Source organism: Anolis sagrei, chromosome 2, assembly GCF_037176765.1.
Source record: "Anolis sagrei isolate rAnoSag1 chromosome 2, rAnoSag1.mat, whole genome shotgun sequence".
In the NCBI taxonomy this organism is placed as follows: Eukaryota; Metazoa; Chordata; class Lepidosauria; order Squamata; family Dactyloidae; genus Anolis; species Anolis sagrei.
This window is the reverse complement of record NC_090022.1, coordinates 240,410,664-240,434,717: the sequence shown is the minus strand read 5'-3', so window position 1 is coordinate 240,434,717 and position 24,054 is coordinate 240,410,664. Positions and strand designations below refer to the sequence as shown.

General features: G+C 36.5%; 1 protein-coding gene across 1 annotated transcript in view; it reads left to right on the top strand.

The window, feature by feature from the left end:
* The window catches only part of SRFBP1 (serum response factor binding protein 1), a 41,866-nt gene extending 18,112 nt beyond the window's left edge, over positions 1 to 23,754 (top strand). Inside the window, exons 3-8 of the mRNA XM_060761952.2 lie at positions 2,273 to 2,345; positions 12,744 to 12,815; positions 19,073 to 19,154; positions 19,744 to 20,467; positions 22,208 to 22,242; positions 23,572 to 23,754. Coding sequence (XP_060617935.2) covers positions 2,273 to 2,345; positions 12,744 to 12,815; positions 19,073 to 19,154; positions 19,744 to 20,467; positions 22,208 to 22,242; positions 23,572 to 23,750 — 1,165 coding nt within the window. The 3' untranslated portion in view covers positions 23,751 to 23,754. The remainder of the gene's footprint in view (positions 1 to 2,272; positions 2,346 to 12,743; positions 12,816 to 19,072; positions 19,155 to 19,743; positions 20,468 to 22,207; positions 22,243 to 23,571) is intronic.
* The last annotated feature ends 300 nt before the right edge of the window (positions 23,755 to 24,054 follow it).

The window sequence follows — 24,054 nt, the reverse complement described above, 5'->3', positions numbered from 1 at the left end:
ACATCAATCATATGTGACTTCGACCAAATCCTGAGTTAGATGTACGCTTCTCATCTATACAACATTAGTTGGGTAATATAAATCCAACATTTCCTGTTATTTTTGTCTGCTTTTTAGTTAGTAGCACAGCAACCATTCAGTGACTACTACTTACACTTTACACCATATTTCATATAGTTGGAGATAAAGATTGGTGTCTAAAATTCTAAAAGGATTCCAAAAGAATCATATTTGAAATGAAACGGAGGAGCCAGGCTTTCCTATCCTGTTGCCCTTGTCATCTCCAGGTGCCTCAGGATTAAAGATATTTCCTTTTTTTTGTCAGCTTTTGCCATATCCTATTTGTTGGAGCTCGACTCATTCTCTCATGTCATTAGCCTCGGATACCAGCCAGTCCTATACTTGAAGAGCATCAAGAGTTGAGGTGTGGGAAGGTAGAAACAAGCAAGCAAATTCATGTTTCTGATGTAATACAAGCTGAGTAGTATCATCTGATATAGAGAAATGACCATTTTGGTTTTCCTGACACATTCATATACAGCCCAAAGCCTCTTGATTCCCTGTGTAAAGGAAGAGGCGTGTGCGTGTGTTTTTCATTTTGCAATCCCAGACAACGAGCAGTTGGAGTCAAGTGGTTTTTCTGACAAGGAGAGGGAAGTAATCTTCCTCCAGTTTCTCCATCTTTGAAGTCCATGAATGTCTTCTCTTTACCATATGTCCAGTTCTGGGCAACATAATTCAAGAATGATATTGTCATTTTGGAACATATCCAGAAGAGGGCAACCAAACTAGGAAAAGGTCTGGAAACCATGAAGTGTGGCTTAGGAGCTGGCTATGGTTAGGCTGCAGAAGGGAAGGTTAAGAGATAACATGGCAACCACGTTTTAGGCATTTAAATTGATGTCATATTGAAGGTGGAGCAACTTTGTTTTCTACTGTCTAAAGACTGGAACTCAGAGCAGCGGATTCACATTACATGAAAAGAGATGTCACCTAAACATTAAGAAGAATTTCTTTGATGGCAAGATCTTCCAATAATGGAATATACTACCTTGGAATGTGATAGGGTCTTATCCAGAGATTTTTAAAGAGAGACTGGATGGCTTGTATCAGGAATACTTTGATTGTGTATTTCTACATGACAGGGAAGTGGACTGGATTCCTATTGCGGTCTCCTTTAGTTTTATGATTCTATATTCTTTCTATGGGAGACAGCCTTAGTATCCCTGGTCAGTGTCAGAGTCTAGTGTGCACATTGCTATACAACTGTTGAATGGGAAATAAACAATTCAAGAAAAGATAATAGTCACGGTTCTACAATACGTATTTATTGGAACACTTTATTTTTGATACATTGTCAACTAGTATGTTTGGACATAACATTAAATCATTGTGTAGTGTTGGAGAGTTGGACGGTTGGAAATCTGATTCTCCACCATAGTTTTGCTGGTGTTCCTTATATCACAATATTATGACCCTACAGTAACCATGAAGTGGAATCCATGAAGCACAATCTTTTCTCTTGTGCATTCTACAGACAGACTTGACAACATATGATTAATCCATTAATGTTGAATCTACCTGGAAAATCAACCCAGATTTATGTCAAATTCTTACAAGAAAATAAGAATTCCGGTTTGATATTTGCTTTTGCTAGTTTTTTGTCTGAGGTTGTCAGAATTGGGGAACAGATAACTGTATTTGACCTCGTGTTCTTAATTTATCTTGCATGTTATGAATTTGAACTTGCTGGGTCTTTGTACTGTAATAAAGAATTGCTATTGTTGTTGCCGCTTCAAACATAGTAAAGTACACATATTTTAAACCAGAAAGTTGATGTTTCTAGTCTCATCTTTCACACAATGCTAGGGAAAGAGCATGCCATTGATTTGAAAAATGTCACAATATATATATATTTATCATTTGGGGTAAAACTATTCCCAGGCAGCCCAAATGCATGGGTCAAATACTAAGCCATTATAATAAGTTCCATAAATTAACCCAAAACCCTTACCTACCAGTGAAAGATCATTTTTCCTAATCATGATTAGGGAATAAAGAAAGTTTTGTTGTCCTTGGATCTGTGTGATAATATTTTATAAGATTATGTTTTAGAAGCAGAGAATGAAGTGAACCTATTGCCTTGTTGGTACTAATTCCTATTATAATTCGTTATACAGCCAACAAAAACTGATTGTTTATATATATCCGTACATACACACATGCACACACACACTATCAAAAGTATTAATTGAATACTTTCCTCCCTCAGGGGCACTGAAGAAGCAGTGTTGAAAAATCACAAACGTGTACAGAGGTTACTGGAAGAAATTCAAGCAATGAAGGTAATGCAAAGCATGTTTTGAATATCTAGAACATCTGTGTGGGTCATCTTTGAAGTATCCTTTTAAATAAACTTCTTTTAGATCTTGTATGGATGGCTGTAGATATAACTTTTGGAAGAGTACCAGATTGCAAGCATTGTGGCTATTTTAAATTTCTATTTTACTGTTTATTAGTCAACTGTCAAGGTGCTAGACAAATTTGACGTTTCAAGAGTTGCCAATCTAAATATATATTTGTTTCCAAGAGCAGTGTGTGCCCCAAGTTTTAATTCCTGGACTAAGTTATTTCTTATGAGTGATTTTGCTGCACACAAGCATGGCTGACCATTTTGGTAGTTGACATCATAGTTCCTAATCTTCCTACTTGCCAACTCCTTACATTTTTATGTGGTGCTGTCACTGCCCTAATATGCACAGCAGTAACTGACAAAATGAACTGAAACCACAGATTTTTTTTTCTTCTGTAGCCAGGGCATTCATTAGCATTTGCGAGTCTCTCTTACTTCTCTTACACTGACACATTGGCCCATTAAATGCCTGGCAGACTCTTGTGTGACAGAATTTTTCTGTAGCAATGAATAGCTTAGTTATACAATGTATTCTCATTGTGCAATGTTTATGCTTTTAAAAGTCAAAATACAAGAACAATCTTTGAGGCTTAACCATAATATTAAGCTGCAGGAATGTGGTTTTTCCCTTTTAATGAATGCTTAGCTTTCTATCATAAACAGATGGATACTACTAATTTTATAGTTCATACTAATTCTTACAAGTATTTCAAACTCAGAAATTCTCTCAGGATTAGTGAAAAGTAGATTAAATATAGTCTTCAACACTGTCCATAGACAGCATATAGCAAATACTTCAAAGATTTTTTTATGTGTTTCCTTTTTTCAAACTCTTTTTGTAAACTTTTCGCAAAATTTTTGATACTAGTTGTAGCCATAAAAGCAAATATAATAGTGAAAAAACATAGATCCATATTGTCATAACATTTTGCCAACTTTATTTGAGTGAACAGAATCTCAAAGAGTAGGTACAATTGAATGCAATTGTTGCTTTTCTATGCAACATGAATGTGATGTATTGCAGGTGTCCATTTCTTTCTTCTCCTCAGAAATACAAATTCTCTTTACATTTTTTCCTATTCAGTATTTCAGCATAAGAGAGTTAATTTTGTAACAGTTTCCCCATCGGGAAAGCTTTCAGTCAAAATCGCATGAGTGTTCAGTTGCTTCTCCTCTAGACACTTTTTGAGCACTACAGTTGAGCAATAACTGAATTTGAATTCTGCAAGGACGTCATCACACTAGAGCATGGATCCACGTTAAATCCAGTTTCTGCCTCCTGCGGAATTCTAGGGCTTGTAGTTTAGGGAGGGGACTTTAAACTGCTCAGCCAGACAAGTCTTGGGTCTCACTAAACTACAAACCCCAGAATTCTCCAGGAGGCAGAAACCAGATTTAAAGTGGATACAGGCTCTGGTGAGATGAGATTGTAAGTGTTAATTTTAAGACCTCGTAAAAAGGTTGGAGAATACTCACAAAGTGGGTGACCCAACCTTGCCTCCCCCTTTTTCTGTCCTAAGCCTGGAAAACTTACTTTGTGGAAGGGAAGAAGATAGGAAGAAGAATGTGGAGTGTCTCTTAAAGATTCTTCGGTGGCTAATACTTGCTGGAAAGTGCCAATGTATTTGTGGTTTGCATTGGTTAGAACACCCATCCGTGATGGGTAAAATATATTCCTCTGGACCATCTTACCATAGCACAGGTGACTTTCGGAGACTTTCATTAGTTTTCAAGAATATAAGCAGAAAGCCATTACCATTTTCAAACATTGAAGCATGTGGACTCACTTTTAAAACCAATGTTGCAATATAACTCGAGTTATAGTCCTTTCATGTTTAAATATGGCAATGGCTCCTCAGAAATATGCTTGAGGAAAATGAGGGGCATAAACTAGGAACTATTTTTACCTGAGCTGGTATTTGTACTGCATAAAAAGTGTATATGAGCCTCTATCTAGAACTCTCTTCTTATGTTTAAACGTTATATGTATATGAAAAAAATATTAGAAACAACACGTGTTCTCAAAATTCAAACATTCTCATTGATGTTAACAGTTGTCAGTAATAATTCTTTACTATCCATGTGCAGTTACAGGATACCTGAGTAGTTCCTGTCATTAACCATTAAATTGAATTATATTTTTAACTTTAGCAAATACATTACATCAACATGGTTTGGCCAAGGCATTTTTTCCTTGAACTTTATACTTCATTATTATTTAGAAAGCTCAATGGATTTTTAAAGTAAACAGATGTTTTTGAAATATTCATCATTACTAATGGAAAAGCTAGAAATACCTTTCATTTTGGGGAAACAACATTTGTTGAAAATTCCAGCTACGTGGATGAAAAAACTGGGTTAATTGTTTGCAGGAGATTTTGAAGCTATTGGAACAGAAAACTGTTTTTAGATTCTTCAGCCTTCGTTTTGCCAGGATTGTATAAAACACGTATTTTAAAATACAGGAAAGAGACAAAGAACACTGTGAACCTAGCTAGTTCTCTCTCTCTACAGGATTAATTTCATGGATGTCAAAAACAACAATGGAAGGTATATTATGAATGAAGAGCATGGGATACATAATTTTCTTTGTCCTCTAAGATAGTGTAACAAGGAATTATAACTGTAGTTATTTATTGTACTTTACTTTATATTCCTAATATATGACATGGTATAAAATTTCATATAAAAGTATGAAACTGTTAAGTATTGTGGTTCAGTGGTCTCTTAATTAAGATTAGACATTTGGAAGAAACTTGCCCTGGAATTTTGTAGCCTTGCCCAGGGGAAGCTTCTTCCTCCCCACCTTGACTCTACTTAAGGGATTTGTTGGAGTCTTTGTTAATGACAATTAAAGATGTTCCATGAGTAATCACCCTTAGAATGAAACAGTCAATGAATCAATGTTTGTGTGAACATAAATGGAGAGATGTGAATTAATCTCTAAGGTAAATCTAGCTTTGTATGTCATAGATCGTAATTCTTTATGCCAGTATTTGTCTGAGAATGTGTGGGTGTCAGGTGCTTAATACTTGGCAATATTGTTTACAGCTTTCCAGGTGGAAATATCATAAATTATCTACGTTGTGGTTCTAGTTCTTTGTGTATTCTACAACACGACATGACCTGGAGAACGTAGGAAGCTGCCTTATATTTCCAGAAGCTTAGCATTGTTAACTTTGCATGGGAACAGCCTTTCAGAGTTTCAGGCAAGATTCTTTTCTAATCCTATTTGGAGCCCCTGGTTATTTGCCACCCAAGAATTAATCAAGTCCAATCCCGCTCAGCTTCAAAAATTAAACTAGTTCCAGTGTCTTTAACATAACATGACAGCAAGGCTAAGCTATCCCATCTGCCAGGTTGAGGGTTAATCAGGACTAATGGCTAATAGTACTATAACTATGAAGTCTGATTTCCCTTTGTATACCACTCGCATGATGAGTGGCTTGGTGAATCCTTTTACATCAGTAGTTCTCAACCTGTGGGTCCCAGATGTTTTGGCCTTCAACTCCCAGAAATCCTAACAGCCGATAAACGGGCTGGGATTTCTGGAAGTGGTAGGCCAAAACACCCGGGGGCCCACAGGTTGAGAATCACTGTTTTACATCTAGGACTTGAATTGGGCATTGCTGGCTTGACCTCTCACTTCTGTTATACAGAGTGTTTCAAAAAAGTTCTACTAATCATTTTATTAATGTTCTATGTGCCTTCCACCTGCTGTGCAGACAACATTAGAACCATAGAGAACACAAAATACCTTATGCTGCAAGGTCGACATCTTGCAAGTGACTGAGGGTAGGGTCCGTTTGTTCACTGGAAGGGGCATCTAGCAGTCACATTTGAAAATCTATACCCCACCCTTTCAAATAGGAAGAGTTTCTTTGGTGGTTTGTAGTTTCAGAGATGTAGCAATTTCAAATCAGGTTAATCTTTTTGAAGCACCGTATATATTTCATGTGAGAAAGGCTAGGATAGTTATGATGTGTGTTTAGGATGTTTCTCATCACCCAGCTCAGGAATTTGGGACTATTCTAAATATATAAAATTACATTTTGAGTTAATTTCATACATCTAGAATTGGAAGAAACTGCCCATGGTTTCTCTTTATTGTGAACCAAAATGGATTCACACCAGTAAGTCTATAGGAAGTCAGTAGAGTATAGAAATAGCAGTTACCTATACATCATTGCTGTCTGGTTTGTATTGATTTGTAGTGAAGCATGAAAGTAATCAAGCTGCAAATTGCATTGATACTTTCTAGAACAGAGGTGGGCATCTTGTAACCAATCCTCCACAAGTTGTTGGACTAATGCCTCCATTAGCCTTCCCCAGCATTGCTAGTGATGAGCAGTGATAGAAGTTGTAAGCCATCTTGTTCTGGGAGACTGCAGATTGCACACCTGACCTAAAATAAGTAACATTGAAGTTACTTCTGTCAAAACTAGGGACATGTATTGACATTTTATCCTCAATATTGTTTATTATTCAAATCTAATTCTCTTACTTTTGGGGAGTATTATGAGATATCTTTCAAGTAAAAATTAAGGGACATTGTCTCAAGCAAATGCTGACATTGAAAACTGAAGGATTTCTAAGGAAATGGAAAAGTCAAATCATATAATTTTGGCTTTTGTGATTCCCCCACTGAATGATGTTATGACCTAGCTTTTTCCTTTTGTCTAACTTGTTTTTTGTAGCATTGATAGCCAAAATACTTTCCTGCAGTTGGTTGAGAAGGGCAATTTGAAGAACTACTGCTTTTAAAATTACCACAAAATTGTCATCTTGCTAACTGATGTTTGTATTCCAGAGGAAAGGCAGTAAATTATATTTCCCATATGTGACTACTGGGTTGAATGGGAACCTTTCTAACATTTTTATAAACTTTCTAAAAAGCTCAGATCATAATTTCCAGTTTTAAACTTTCAGCTGAAGTCATTGCTTTAGGGTTTTTCTTACAGTCATTTTAATTCATAATGGTAGTTTGAGGAAAGGAAAAAGCCCCTGGTTCCCTTTGTTAAAATGTCAGAAGTAAAATTATGGCAGAGGAGGAAGAACAGGTTGTGTGTGTTGCAGTATTTGAAGGGAGCAAGAGGAAACGTGTAAAATAGCACCTAATGCATCCCCTCATGGCAACCTTTGTTGTGTGAGAGTTGCATAAAAGCATCTGCCTCCAATTTCTTAACTGATGAAAATCACATTGTCTTTCTGATTTATCTGAAATAAGGACAACTTGTCCTTCATCCAAACGATTATTTATTTCAGTTCTCATACCAGAAGGATGAATCAACCCTTTTGTATAATGAATAAACTTCTGGTTATATTATCAAGAGTGAGAATGTGGTGCACTTTTTGTGATGTAGTCAACAAAAAACATAGAAGTGGGCAAGCATGACTTCTTTGTTTTTTTCAAAGGATGTTTGTATCATATTCTGACAAAGGGAAAAGAGGTTTCTTTTATTTTTAAAAAAAACAGGAAGTGGACTGGCAATTTCCAGTTTACATGTAGGGGCGGTTCAGCCCACAGTGGGTCTGTGATGTATGGAAAATTGCCCCTGGACCTTCTTTTTCACTTACATTGAAAAGGGGCATTATATTAAACAAATTGCAAAATCCTTATACATAGGGTTTTTTATTTATTTTATCATATTTCAATACATTTGTTATATATCGTTTGTTTTACGCCATACACATAATATTCAGTACAATCTACAATACATTATCTTTTGGCATCTACTGTTATTTTTATGTTTATAAATTATTTTCTATCCCTCATCACCATTTTCCCTCCCCCCGAACCACTCCTTTTATATATCATCTGTCCAAAATTTCATTTCATCTTGTGAAGACAACTTTCCATCTTTCTTTTTGAATCCTCTTTCCTTATACATAGTTACTTGGCAGTAAGGCCTGTAACTATTTATGATAGTACTCACAGTTAGGACATTCTGGTGTATTTTTAATCTTATGACAATGCCAGTGCATTTCCGTACATAACAATGTCCAATATATCGACAAGTTTGTGAGCATAGAATGAAAGGGTATATCACAACATCCAAACACTGATAGCCAGAAAAAGGGATTCCTATTAACCAAAACATTTGTATAGTTGATCAGTCTCATTTTCTGGAAAAAGAAGATAACCAACATTATTCCTTGGACCATTCAAATATCACCACTATAATCCCCAACTAAACCTAAGCAAAAATGAGATGTGAATCCAAAAAACTAGGAAATGAACATAAACTCTCAAGAAATGCACAATATCAATTTAGACTCTCTTTTGTTCTGAAATGGCACCATCTTGCCATTGTGGTAACAACATTTTTAGTCACTCTTTATTCCATGTTAGCAAAATACAGTAAAGAAACTACAGTGGGCATTCTAAACACATTGGGGTTGGCAAAATGTGGTCTCTAACAACTAAGTTTGAAGAGGACGAGTGCAGTGAGATTTTATGATTAGTGTTGTAATTGTCTTTTTTATTATTCCTGTTTTCTCTTATTCTAATCCCACAACTATGTAGTTATGTATATATAATTGAACCTTTAATTACTTCCTCAATGTATATGTGAAACTTGTGCTAAAATTAATTGGGTAGTCTTACAGGTGGCACAAGAGTTTTATTTTCTGTCCCTCTCTTATTTGTACTAAAACAAACATGGCTCCCTTTTAGCCTTGGAGTCTCAAAGAATATACATTATTTTGTTTCCTTGCCTACAGAATGAAATATTCAGGAGTATGTCCGCACTCATCTGATGTTCTTGTAAAATTGTTGGATTCTCTTCTTCAGACTCAAAGAACATGATGTACTTAGTTCACAAGGTTATATTCCATGCCTCATTTAGTCTCTTAGTATTCACATACAATGAACAACTATTCCTATTTTACGAGTAACTCCTGGAGATTGTGACTTCATACAGCCAACAAATGCAATATGTGGCAGAATTGGGTTTGGCTAGATTTCCCAGGTCATGTGCCCAGCTCAATCAGTTAAACCCATTTTCTGTTGCAGTGCAATTCCATGATGTGGGCACTTCACCCAGTGTTACAAGATGGAGTCACACTTTGTTGTTGTTTTGAACTTAGCAAATCATTAGGATAGGCTTTAAATGTGAATTTTGAGACAATGGATATCAAATTCATATCAGCTCTTTTGACTCTGGGGCAGACAGAGATACTGTTGAACTCACTGTGAATCATAAAATATGCAGCTGGTAAAATCATTTCTAGAAGTAATGAGAGTGTTTTTCCTGTGCTTGGCAGTGAACTTTAAATGATGTTTCCATCTGCAAAGCCTAGTGTACATTTGACCACAGTAGCAGTCGCAAGACTGGAAATTGCATCAGCATGCTATGACAAAATATTTTCCCCCTACTATTTCAAATCAACAATTCCCGCTTTGGTGCATTGCTTACATTTCTCACAACCAATCATGCAATAAACAATCAATTTTAAAAGTTCAGTAAACTGACACTCAGTGAATTGGACGAACCTTTAACTCTATCCTTATTTCTAGCCTTTGGGAAAGAATTTAGAGCACTTTAGATGAAATAGTTCCACATATTTCTCTTAACTTTATATTCAGTCTTACTTAGATTGTGCACCTTATGGAATTGCTAATGGATAAAAGAATAAAAGATGGATCTAATGGTACAGAATAGATTTCAATCTACTGAAGTAAAGGATTGTGTGTGTGAAAGGGTAGGGTAGAATTTTTTTTTGTCAGTTTCCTATTTCTAATGTCTGAGAGGGTTGGATCATCTCCCAGAACAACATGGAAAGAAGCATGTGAGGCTTCAGATGAGAGGGAATCAATTTTAAAAACTCTTCTCCCATCCCGCAGGATGAAAAACTTCCCTGCAAGTTGAATTACACCATAATATTATATCAGTAGTTTATGTTTCCATTGTATGTTGGTGATGATGATTTAAATAACACAGAAGTAGGGAAAATTCAAATAGTCCAGGCTACTTGAAGGAGTCTGTCTTCCCATATAGAAAGTTAGCATGGTATAGTAGTTTGAGCTTGGACTCATCAGACCAGGGTTTGAATCCCCACTCGGGCATGGAAACCCACTAAGTGACCTTGGGCAAATCACATTTTCTCAACCACAGAGAAGGCAAAAGCAATACCCCCATTATGAATACATCTAGCCAAGAAAGTACTGCGATAGAACTTAGAGTTAGCATCTGTCAGAAATAACTTGAAGGCACACAAGAACAAAAACAGTTTCCTATATGAGTCTGTAAGAAAGATACTTTTTTATCCCATTGCCTTCACTGGTGGGAGAGTCTCTGGTGGGAGAAAAAAAACAACACTTTTCTGTGATTGTTCCCACACTTTGGAGCCCACTCCCAAGGGAGGTTCAGGTGGCTCCTTTGTTTTCCTTTTGGCAACAGGTTAAGACGTTTCTTTTCTAATAAGCTTTTGGAAAATGATTTTAATAAGCATGACTTTTTGGTGCTTTACCATTTTTAACCTGCTTCATAGCAAGATTTTGGTTGGTTCTGCTGTACTGTATTAATTTTTTATTTTGAATGTTTTTCACTACTTATGTTTTCTTACATCCTCTGTCTTTGTAAGCTACGTTGAGTCCAACCTGGGAGAAAGCAGGAATATAATTAAAGTGATGGGTGGTACCGTTCGAAAAAATCAAATTTATTTAAAGACAAATTTTAAATCAACTGTATTGTCGAAGGTTTTCATGGCTGGAATCATTCAGTTCTTGTGGGGTTTTTTGCGCTATATGGCCATGTTCTAGAGGCATTTCTCCTGACGTTTCGCCTACATCTATGGCAAGCATCCTCACCTCTGAGGATGCTTGCCATAGATGCAGGCAAAACGTCAGGAGAAATGCCTTTAAATCAACTTTTCAGATTTGAAAATTTGTGTATTTCCTGAACCAGCAGGCATGCTACTTAGTTAATAGCTAATGCATTAATAAAACTATTATGGTTTGCCACATAAGTAGCCTTTGTAGGAAAGCAAAATGTTTAATTTGTTGTGAAGTGAGGCTCTGAGAATTTTTTTTAAAAAAAGAAATAAGGATGGATTTGATAATGCCCATCAATGAAAGTGTATTTCGAAGAAAGATTTTGTACAGGCCTCTAATTTTCCTCCTTTATTATCGAGGCACTATGTCAACTTCTTAAAATAAATGGGGGGGGGGGGCTACTTTGTCCATGCTGATTTTTCTTAAAAGAAATTAATAGTTATGGTGTTCAAAGGTGGGAATTATTTGGTACCATTGGATGCCAAGTATTTATTTATTTATTTGAGTATGTATGTATGTATGTATTTATTTATTTATTTGCTAGCTGTATTTCTATTTATTTATTTATTGTGTCAGTATCAACCAGACAATTGTATTACATTTTTAACAATTTTTTAACAAACGGACAGAACAGAGTTTGCAAACTTGGTAGTTGCTTAAATGTCCTTTGACCAGTGTCTGGCCACTTGGAGTGCCTCTGGTGTTGCTGCAAGGAGGTCCTCCATTGTGCTTGTGGCAGGGCTCAGGTTGCATTGCAGCAGGTGGTCTGTAGTTTGCTCTTCTCTACACTCACATGTCGTGGATTCCACTTTGTAGCCCCATTTCTTGAGGTTGACTCTGCATCTCATGGTGCCAGAGCGCAGTCTGCTCAGTGCCTTCCAAGTCGCCCAGTTTTCTGTGTGCCCAGGTATATATTTCTATACCAGCAGTTTTAGTTTGCATCTCTACCTGTGGCCTACATGTTTGGGAATGCAGTGCAGGTTAAATATTTGAAAAGCTGAGGGAAGGAAAGAATGGTCCAATATTTACTGAAGAAGTTGGAAAAGATGGTGATTAGATGTTGGGGAAGAGTGGTGATTACATTAAGGTGGACAAAGGGCAGCCATGGAGCTGTGAGGGGCTCTTTTTTGTCTTTCCTACCCACTCGCTTCAAATCTTTTTTATGGGAAAAATTAAGTGCATTCCCTGGAACATCTAAGAAGTATGGTAGCACCCCCCTCTCCCCTTATAACTAGATTAAAAGTCTATGTAATATGTAAAACATTTTTTTTCAAAACCAGATATAGATGTCCAGCTACCTTAGGTTTTATTTTTAATCTTCTTTATTCCAATAGGGGTTTCGGAGATCCTAGGTGCAGAAAATCTGCCTTAGCATCTCACCAAGTTGTCCACTCTGGTGGGTGTGGTGTAAAATTACTTACATTCTCTTGGAGATCATTTTTCAGTGTGGTCAGTTGCAGTCTGTCCTGATTAGAAATAAAAGATTTAATTGCTGTTATGAAGCAACATCATGGTAATTAACTAGCACTTTCTCTCTCCCTATTTTTCCCATAGGAAATAAAACCGGATCAAGTTACCAAATTGGCACTTGGAAAAGAAATTGATTTTGAGATTATCTGCAAAATGGTATGACTTGTCTTGTGTTTGTTTTATGTAATAGTGCATAATTGCTTGGAGAAACTTCTCACATATAACATCAGCAGACTTACTTAAAATCTGAGCAAAGAAATAGTTAATAAAATTCAGGTCTAATACTACTGGGAAGCATGTCATAGCATTTGTTTTGACTTCTGAACCTGTTAGAAATCTACAAACATCTGGAATATGGAGAAGTGGCAGGCTTGAAAATTAACAAGGACAAAACACAACTCATTGTCAAAAATATGAACAGAGAGAAAAAAGAAGAGCTACAAGAAAGGACGGGAATAAAAGTCACCACAAAAGTAAAATATCTAGGAGTAATAATTACACCCAATAATAACCAGCTGATAAAAAACAATTACGAAAAAAAATGGTCCGAGTTAAAGAATAAACTACTTAAATGGTCACAATATAACTTATCAATGTTAGGGAAGATAGCGATTGTTAAAATGAATGTGCTGCCGGACGCTCTTTTCATATTCCAAACCCTCCCGATACTTAGATCCGATACGTTGCTAAAGAAATGGCAGAAAGAAATCATTAAATTCATCTGGAGCAACGGAAAACATAGGATAAGCGTGATAAACCTTATAGACGACAAGAAAAGAGGAGGCCTGGCACTCCCTGAGTTGCAACTATATTATGACGCTGCAGCCTTAAGTTGGCTCAAAGACTGGGCACTATTAAGAAAGGAAAAGATCTTAGCAATAGAGGGATTTGACATAAATCAAGGATGGCACGCGTATCTATGGAGGGAAAGAGAAAGGAAAGAAAAGCTTTTCAAAAACCACCCTATAAGAGCAGCCTTAATACACACCTGGAATAAATACAAAAATAAACTACATCAGAAAACACCAATGTGGTTTTCCCCCAATGAAGCATACCACAAAAGGGAAATACCCCGGAACATCTGGCTAACATATAACCAACTAGTAAAGATTAAGGGACAGGAAGTATTACTAAAGACAAGAGAAGAACTGGCACAGATAGATCCTAACATCTCGTGGTTCCACTACCATCAAATAAGGGAAAATTTCAAGACGGATAGAATACAAGGCTTTGAAACTAAGAAACTATTCTGGGATAAAATATTAGCGACAGAGACAAAAATAATAAGAAAAATATATAATCAACTCCTAATATGGGCCACAGAAAAGGAACAAATTAAAACTAACATGATAAGATGGGCACAAGATGTAGGACATTCCATACCCTTAGAAGATTGGGAAGATATCTGGAAAAGGAAAATTAAATATACCTATGCCATAGAACTCCAGGAGAGTTGGTATAAGATTTTCTTTAGATGGTATATAACCCCGGAGATATTAGCAAAAATTAACAAAGGTAAAATGAAAGACCGATGCTGGAAGTGTGGGAAGGAGAAAGGCAATCTTATACACATGTGGTGGAACTGTAAAAAAATAAAAAGATATTGGACAGAAATACACAAAGCGATGGAAGACATACTAAAGGTAAAACTTGAACACAATCCAGAAACCTTATTATTAGGCTTACATAAAGTGAAGTTGGAGAAGAATGAGGACAATTTTTTTTTAATTTAATAGCAGCAGCTAGGATGGTACTGGCAAAAAGATGGAAAACTGAAGAGATACCAACAACCGAGCAGTGGATCAGTAAAATAATGGATGTAATAAGTATGGACATCTTGACCCAAAGAATCTCCCAAAACTACACGAAACCGCAAAAAACAGAATGGGGTGCAGTGATAGAATTTATAAGGGAAAGAAACAAAGAGATATATTTAGCGGACATTTAAAACAACATACATAAATAAATAAATAACACAACCTAGGGCAATGCAGATAAGGATGGGGACGACTCCCCAGAGCAAAGGAATAAAACATATGAGGAGATGAAATACTCAATCAAAACATTGGAACGAAGAATTGAAAGTTACTAATGTGAATAACGAATATGCAAAGTAAAAGAGGGAAAAAAATGGAACCCCTTTGGATGTACCTGGAAGTACCAACACTCCCCTCCCCTATATCAAACCTTCCCCACACACACCCCTCGCCCACCCCCCCCACAACCCCCCCTACCCTTCTCCACCCATACCCTATCCCAATGTTGTTACCCGCCCCCACACACTCATCTGTGTACATTTGTCAATGTATGTACTTGTGAGGTGACTTCTTATATGTTATATGTAAATAAGATTTATAAAATAAAAAAATAATATTAAAAAAAAAAGAAATCTACAAACATCTGGGACGGACTTTCTCTCTGTCCCACCACCCATTCAATTGCATTTGGTGGAAACAAGGGAGAGGACGTTTTCTGTGCCTGCTCCCAGACTTTGGAACTCCCTCCAAAGAGAGACTAGGATGGCCCTCTTGTTTGGCGCATTTAGTCCATTTATATTTAGAGAAAGTATTTTATGGTTCTCGTTCTTGAGATAGTAAATCATCATCCAATTATTCTTCGTCATGTGGAGTGGTCTGTTACTGTTGTTGAATGTCTTCCTTATCCAGGATCTGTTAGGGTTGCATTCTCTTCTTGCATTCTTAGATGTTCTCTTTTTCCTTGGCCTTCTGATCTTTCTTCTGAATCTAGGTCTTTTTTTTTTATTGAATTGAACAACACAGTTACATCTCTTTGAAGATTATTCCTAATTGCATGTTGAGATTAGAACACAAAGCTTTTGTTAATTTGAGTCTCAACCACATACACTTATCTACCAAGGATTCCAGCCACAACTTTGGTTTTCCCTGTTTTCACATTTTTTGGCTGTGTCATGAAAGGCTTTATCTTGGTTCCACTATCAGCAGAGGCACATTTGGTGAGACTAGTTAGGAGGAGTCCTTTAAAAAGCTTCTCTGCCTTTGAAAATACAGCTGATGATAGTAAATTCCACAGTAAATGTTCTCCCCTCCCCTGAATGGGAAGCATATGAAGGCTGATGAAAACATTTTTTTTCCCAAATAATTTTTGTCATTTACTTGGAAATTGACCTCCTTGTTGCTTTGATATTGTTGCTCTTCTTATTTGATAGTATTTTTGTGTAGTATTTTAGAAGCAGACTATCATTGTCATCATCATCATCATAGGCTATCACTCACGGCCGTATGATTGCCTTCCAAGTGTAGGTGTTTGTGATGGGCCTGTAGGTGACTGTAGAGACTGTCTTCCATCTAGAGACCAATGCTATCATTGCTAAAGAACATGAGGATCAAAATAGGTCTCTACAGTCATCCTCTGTGTAACCTGGGCCTATACCATGTAGGCCTTAAAGGTCAAAACCAATGCCTTGTGCTGTGCCCAGAAACTAATTGGCAACTAGTTAAGTGACTTTAGGATAGGTGTAATATGCTCACTCCTGAGTGTTCTCGTATTCAATCTAACTGTTGTATTTTGAACCAACTGGAATTTCCAAACCTAGGCCCCATCTACCTGTCTTTTTAATGCTGTTCGAAGCTAGCTTAAAACTGGGGAAGCTAGTCAACAAACCCTCACAAAACACATGAAATGAAGCCTTTGATGTGCCGCAGTGCCATGTTATTTTTGTAATCACCATTGGGAGGAATTATACATTTCTTGTATAATCATCTTTGCAGCAAAACCACTTTCTTCTTTGAAACTGATTTCAATGTGCCTTAAATTAAATTAAAAACTCTAGAAATTCCTCAGTAAGTGTTCTCTCAGGTAAAAAAATAGTAATTTCTTTATTCTTTCATGGTGGTCTCAAACCCTTAACAAATGAAGTGAATTGACTATTTCTTCAAAAAGTACAATATAAGTTATCATAGGAATAACATTCATAAAATTTAAACAATACCCCAGTTCTTTCAGGAATGGAAATTATTGTGGGTGTGTAAAAAAAACCCACTGTTTCCTGATGGATTTCCATGGCAGACACATACTAAGTTCAAACAAAAGTGGTTGTGGTTACTTTGAGAACTTTGGTGATGAGGGAATGTTGCATTAAGGTGTGAGATTTGTCTGTCAGTGCCTAACTCAGACCCAGTAATGCAAATGATTCATCTTTGTGATCTTCAAAACATTTGTACTTTTGAACTATGCTCTTAAATATTTTCATAGACTTAAGTATTTGATGTCTAACTTAATGCCTCCTCGGTGCCAAAGGTACACATTCAGTCTTGAGACATCAACAGAAATGGCTCAGAAACCTTCCAGAAGTGTGTCCTGGTGTTTCTTTCCTGATACAGTTCTCTATGTTCCCTGAAATAATCTACAAACCATCAGAACAGATTTTGGAAACACATTGGGTTCCAGAGAGGAAAAGAATCCACTTCATTGAAAGATGCCACTCTACAGATGGACAGACTCAATAATATCTGATCTGGATGTTTTACACACTGCCCCTTATTTCTTATGACTCTGTTCCTGCCTTTGCCAGGTGTGGTTATCCTGTAATAACAAAGTTCAGATGTACACATAAACACCATATGGAAGACCTATGAATGGTTCCATGTTTCATTACTTTTAGGGAATGTATCTATGTATCTATCAAATTCATTGCCTTGTCACATAAAGAGCATTTATTACTTAGTAGAAATCTTAGGAGGAATTGTGTGAGATGGGGGATAATCCATGGAATGTGCTTCTTTTTGGCTACCATCTGGAACTCCTGCAGAAAAGGAAGCTGTTTATGGAATTTTTGTTTTGACACTATAATGTCATGTTTATGAAGACGTATGCGTGAACTTTTTTCACCTATGGATGAAGTAAATGAATTCCTGGGTCAAAAGGTTTGCCCATGTCCAAAATGCCTGTTTATTGTGGTTCTCCTACTGATGAAAGACATTTGCTTTCCTTAGAAAAGGAAAATAGGCAGCAACCATCTGGATGTGGTCAAACTCCGCTGTCACTCCAGCAAATATTTTAAATCTTCAGGCATTGGCATTTGGCATTTAAATACATGCAAAGATTGATTTACTTCTTATTCACTATATTTCAAATATAAACTAGTATTTTATATGGTCTTTTAAATTAAATACTGTTTGTTTCATTTTCAGTCCCAAAGCAGTTTAGTCATTAGTATAGCATTTGGATATCAGTAGAAAAATGCCATATAATAACAGACTGAGTACAGTACATTACAGCTTTTCAAGTACAGTATGATAATACCTATATTATTATTTGTCAAATTCTACAATAGTCAGAAACAACTAAACATTATTGTTGTTATGTTCACGCACTGGATGTTTGCCTTTTATGATTGGAATCTGAGTCCCTTCGGGGAGATAGGGTAGAATATAAATAATTTTTTGTTGTTGTTACTATTATTATCATCATCATCATTGCCAACTCAGAGGCCATCTGCCCCTGGCAGTCACCATTATTTCTCTGTCCAGGAATTCAACAAGATCAGAAGTGGCACCATGGTTGAGAGGAGAGTGGGTCAATGCTTCTTTTAGATTATTTTGGGTTGGACTAAGCTCTTACTTTTCACCACATAGAAGGGGATATACAGTACTTACATTGGCCCATGGATAAGTCACCCCACTAATTTCTACACTAATACATCAGCGTATAGGCTAAGTTCTTAAACATAAATGCTACACAGTTCTTCCATATATTCACAGAATCAGGAATATGGATAGACATGTTTAGAAGACAACAAGAAATACCAGTAAGATTTTTTTTCAGTCTATAAACTTTTATTCGAAGTAATGAATATGAAAAACAAGATACTTTATCTTGAACAGGTGAGATTAAAAAACAAACAAAGTATCTTACAAATGAGATGGGACATATTTCTTAACTGAATGCATACAGATTGAAATATATTTTCAATTATCTGTCTAAAAAACAATGTGGCTTCATAACAAATATGTTTCCACTATATCTCCCCGAAGGAACTCAGGACAAATTCCAATTATAAAAGGCAAACACATCCAGTGCCTGAACATAACAATAATACGTTGTTATGCTCTAGTCTGTATGGATCACTACAACATACTCTGAATGGTACTTTCCCTTCTTCTCAGAGTGGCCCTCAACTTATTCACAAGTCATATCAAAATCCACAATTTTGGCCCCAAAACTGGTCTCAAATTATATATGAGGTCGTCTTATTCATAACTATATATGGTATAAATACGAAAGATGCTGTGTAGGTAATTCATTTTAGTATTATTTGTGTCAAAGTTGACTATTGCTTGGATCAGTGAGTGAGATTTTATGGACTGTAGTTGGTGATACAGCATCATTATTTATTCTCTCCAAGATAATTTGCTTTTTTTTTTCCTTCACAGCCCAATTGTACAGCAAAAGACAGAGCAATTGCTCGATTGTCAGCTCACCCACTACTGAAGAAAAAAATTGCTGATATTAAAGGTAAGCCAAAATTAGGCCACCTAATCTATTTATATTCCGATCTTTTTTCCGGTTTTAAAACTGTTTAAAACTATACATCTAGTAGTTACTGAGCATTTGCCATAGTCATGGAGACCAAATATTTTGCATTGTGTTTATCTGAGATCATTAGGAAAGAGAACAGAACAATCTTGAAGAAAAACAATATATCCACCGATGCCTGGACTTGTACTAATCCATGTATTTGTAGGTTTTTTCTGAGTCATAAAATGCTATTACACTGGTCCCTTGATATCCACTGGGTTTGATTCCAGGATCCCCCATGGAGACCAAAGTCACTTTGCTTGGTCTGTATGTATCACTGCAACATACTCTGAATGCTAGAAGCTCCTCAACATTTCAGACAGGTATTTTCACTACCATATTACCTGAAATATTTTAAATTTTGGATGCCAACATTAGAACATGGAAGTAAGCTACTATTATTCTAGGGTTTATCTTCTCAAAATATAGTTAGCACATTCCATGATGTCATTATTATTACGATATTTATGTTATATTTTAGCATAGCTACTGCACTGCTGTATTTTAAAAAACACTGTTTTTCCAGCTGCTGTAAAAGCCTTTAAGGATGCAAGACTGAAACCACCCAGAACTGTTTCTTCAGAAGAACATAAATCGGAAGAACAGTTTACCAAACAACCTGAGGAGACCCAACATTCCAGCAATAGGGAACATAACAAAACATTTAAGCAAGCTGAACACCAAGACAAAATAAAGGTGAAAGAGAAGCCAAGAACTGTCATGGGAAAGGAGCAAATTAGCGTGTTAGAAGTACAGAAAAAAGCAGACACTGAGCAACAGTGTCCTGTGGATGATTTCCCGCTGCAAGATGGAGAACATCCTAAATTAGCTCATCACGTTCAAACAGATCACACAATCTGTCCAGAAGGAGAGAAGTGTTTGGGTGATCTCCACAGCAGGGCAGATGAATCTGATAGTGATGAAAGTCAAAGTGAGGAAAGTGGAACTGAGAAGGAATATTTTGATGACAGCACCGAAGAGAGGTTCTATAATCAGTCTTCTGGCTCCGAGGAGAGTGACAGTAATGATGATTTCTTCATTGGGAAAGTAAAAAGAACAAAAAAGAGGGCAATGGCTGATACCTCCTTACCTAGAGAAGAGAAAAAAGGAATTATGTTAAAGAAGTCTGGTATGGTACAGGACACAGACACAGACACAAAACACAGCTCTCAGAGGTCAAAAACAGCAAATCTCGATTCTGTATTTTGCTGTTCGTTGTCTAATTCAGACAAATCCAAAAATGTGACAAGGTAAGGGTTTTTTCTTTAATCTTCTTAATACAACTGGTGCATACCAGTAGTAAAATAGTAAATAGTAAACTTTTGGGCAAAGTTTGAGACTTGGACTCTTAATGAGTGATAGTTAACTAGAAGGAAGCATTTTACGAATCTTGAGAGACTTCATAACTTTTTGGGAGGCAAATAGTTTTAGTTCACTCTTTCAGCAGAGTGTGATTGAGGAGAGTTGGTGTATACTGCTGATCCCACTCATGATAAAATCCCATGTCTTTCCTTTTTCCCTCCACCATGTCTTGAAAAAAGTTTTTAAAGGCAAAGAAGAATCAAACACTAATTTGTGCCCTACCCGCTTAAAGCAGAAATGAACAAAAAATGGTAGTCCACCCATTTACAATGAGACTACATTTATGTGATGAGATGGCAGAAAAAGAAAACAAGACATTCTGAACAAATAATGCTAATATAAGTGTGTCATATCCCTCTGGTATAAAGTCACATCCATGTTTGTACCTGAATGTCAGCAGAAATGTACCTTTGCTGGAGCATGGCTGTTTTCATATATGTATGTATCCTGCTCCAACAATTTGAAGACTGTAGTTAAAAAAATTAAAAACAGTAAAATAATGTAAAGGCTAAAAGCGTATTTGGGCAAAGCTAACCATGCCCCCAAAGCAGATGGGTTTTAACTTGGCATCTTAATGACAGCTGTTTGAGTTCCAGTCAGACTACTAGGAGAGGTCATTCCATAATTGACAGCCACAACAGGAAAGGGCAGCTGCCATATGCTCTCACAACATATTTTTTCTGTCTGATGGGACACAGAGGTAGGGCCCTCCAGCAGACCTAAGATCTAAGGTAAGTGTATGTAGGGAGAACCATTTCTTCGAGTATTGAGGTTCCTAGTGGTTTAGGAATTTGAATTCATAAGGTTCATACAGGATCTTAAACCAGAAGTGCAATGGTAGCCACTGTTGTTCTTTTATGGCCTAAGTACCAAAGGCACCAGATCCTGTCTGATCTTGGAAGCTAACTAGGGTCAGTACTTAAATGGAAGACCACCAGCAAATACCAGGCATTGTAGACTATATTGCAGAGGAAGGAACTGGCAAAACCACCTTTGAGTATTACTTGCCTAAGAAAACCCTATGCAGTTTTTGTGAGCACCAAAAGTCAACAAGCGATGTGAAGTCGCATAATTCCTATAAAGCTGGTGTGTGATTTATATTTGGTGTTCTGGTCAGGAATTTAGCTGCTTCATTTGGCACTACCAGCAGCTTCTGAGTAGACTTCAGAGGCAAACCCTCATAAAATGCATTGCATTAAGCTAGTCGAGAGAGTCAGCAGTGTATGGAATATTGTAGCAAAATTATCATATAAAGGTTATATCTGATTCAGTGTAGGAACTGTTGCTTTAGTCACTCGGGTCAAATGTTTTCATACTGTATGTGTTGAATCAGTTTTTATATTGAGACTTTCCTAGAAGAACTAGTACATTAAGCATTACTCACAGACTTAAGAAGAATGCAGTCTAGCCATGCAAATCTTATGTCAAGAATTCAGGAAAAGCCACAAAGCTCATTGTGACTATGCGAGCGCAGTTAAATAAACAACCCTTGAATGCTTAGATATGATTGAGGTTCATTTTATGGTTTCAGTTATCAAACGTTTGTTGATGTAAACGTACGTTTAAAAGGAAAATGTGTTAGGATGTTTTTTCCTACACTATCTAATCAAATCACTTCTATTTTGTAGAACTTCTAGAAACAATCTTCCCAGAAATAAATCTAGTAAGTCTCATTTCTCTTGCTGCTTGGCTTTGTGGAATAACAAAAGTAATACCTCATTTGTACTAACGATGTGGTAATCATTTTTCAGATTGATTAAATCTTCTTTTTTTAAGTGCTGCTGTTGGTCTCAATCTTTGTCATTATTCACATTTCAAAATTTTGAGATACACTGTAGGAGGCCTGTGTAGTTTACTTTCCATCCTGATTATGGTAGTTGCTTGTAAAATAATGTGCTACCCTATTATTAATCCTATTTTCAAAAGTAAAATAGTTCCAAGTTTAGTGATATTAAAATGGGATCTTGCACATACATTCTCTTGAGTAAACCACATTTTTTCTAATATAAATGTATGTGTTTGGCAGGAATGTGTCAATTCTATTGGAGCTTAGTTGTGTTAAAGTATTTCTTGAAAATTGAACTTTGCCCAAGAAAAAATGTATTTGTCTGTGTCATATAACTCAGGAAGTGTATATTCCAACAGAAAAATGTGCTTAGAAAATCCATGTGACTCCATTATTTTAAAGATGTATTTCTTAAGACATTTGCATTATGTCTTGGAAGATTATGTTTTTACATTAAAAATAAGTTATTTGGTGAGAATCAGAATAGTGTAGCAGTTTGAGCATTTTTTTCTCGAGTTAGGAGCGACTTGAGAAACTGCAAGTCGCTTCTGGTGTGAGAGAATTGGCCATCTGCAAAGATGCTGCCCAGGAGTCACCCAAATGTTTGATGTTTTGCCATCCTTGTGGGAGGCTTCTCTCATATCCCTACATGGGGAGCTGGAGCTGAGAGAGGGAGATCAACCCGCTCTCCTCGTATTCAAACCGCTGACCTGTCGGTCAGCAGTCCTGTCATCACAAGAGTTTAACCCAGTGATTCTAAACCTGTGGGTCCCCAGATGTTTTGGCCTTCAACTTCCAGAAATCCTAACAGCTAGTAAACTGGCTGGGATTTTTGAGAGTTGTAGGCTTAAACATCTGGGGACCCATAGGTTGAGAACCACTGGTTTAACCCATTGTGCCACTGGGGACACTTTGAGCATTAAACTACAATTTTTGAGACAATATTTCACATCCCTGCTTGACTGAAAACCTAAAGTGACCTTGGGCAAAGGAAGACAAAGGCAACTACCCTCTGAACAAATCTTTCGAAAAAACCAAGTGACAGGTTTAGTGTAGGGCACCTACTTGGGGGAACACAACAAATCTTTTTGGTATGTGTATGAACGGAGACAGGGAGATCACACACAAGAAATAATACAGAAAAAACTTAAATTTTAGACAAACTTTAAGGAAATCTTCTAATTATTGTCTTTCATTCTTTCACAGCTTTTGAAAAAAGTCATCCACAGAAACACAAGCACAAAAGTTTAAGTATGAGGCAAGATACAGGGAAGAAACAATTGGAGCAAGCCCTTCATCCTTCATGGGAGGCAAGCAGAAAACGTCGAGAACAAGTATCTCAAATTACAGCATTCCAAGGCAAAAAAATTGTATTTGAAGACTGATTTTTTTTTTAAAAAAAGCTTTTATATTTATATGATCCTAACAATATTGTGTGAAAGATTAACTTCTTGTTTATAATTGAAGTAAATACATAAAGTGTCTAAACTGCAAACAAAAGTTTTGGGGACAAAAGTCATTATTTGTCAGGAGTGTTTCCAACTGGGGTATTTTTAAATTGCCAAATGGGAACTTGCATGAAAGATTATACACTTAATTATTGGCAGCCACTTTATCTTGAAATCATACAGAAAGGTAGGAGAACAGTCTGAATTTCGGTTATGACTTGAAAGTTGTCTTACTTGAACA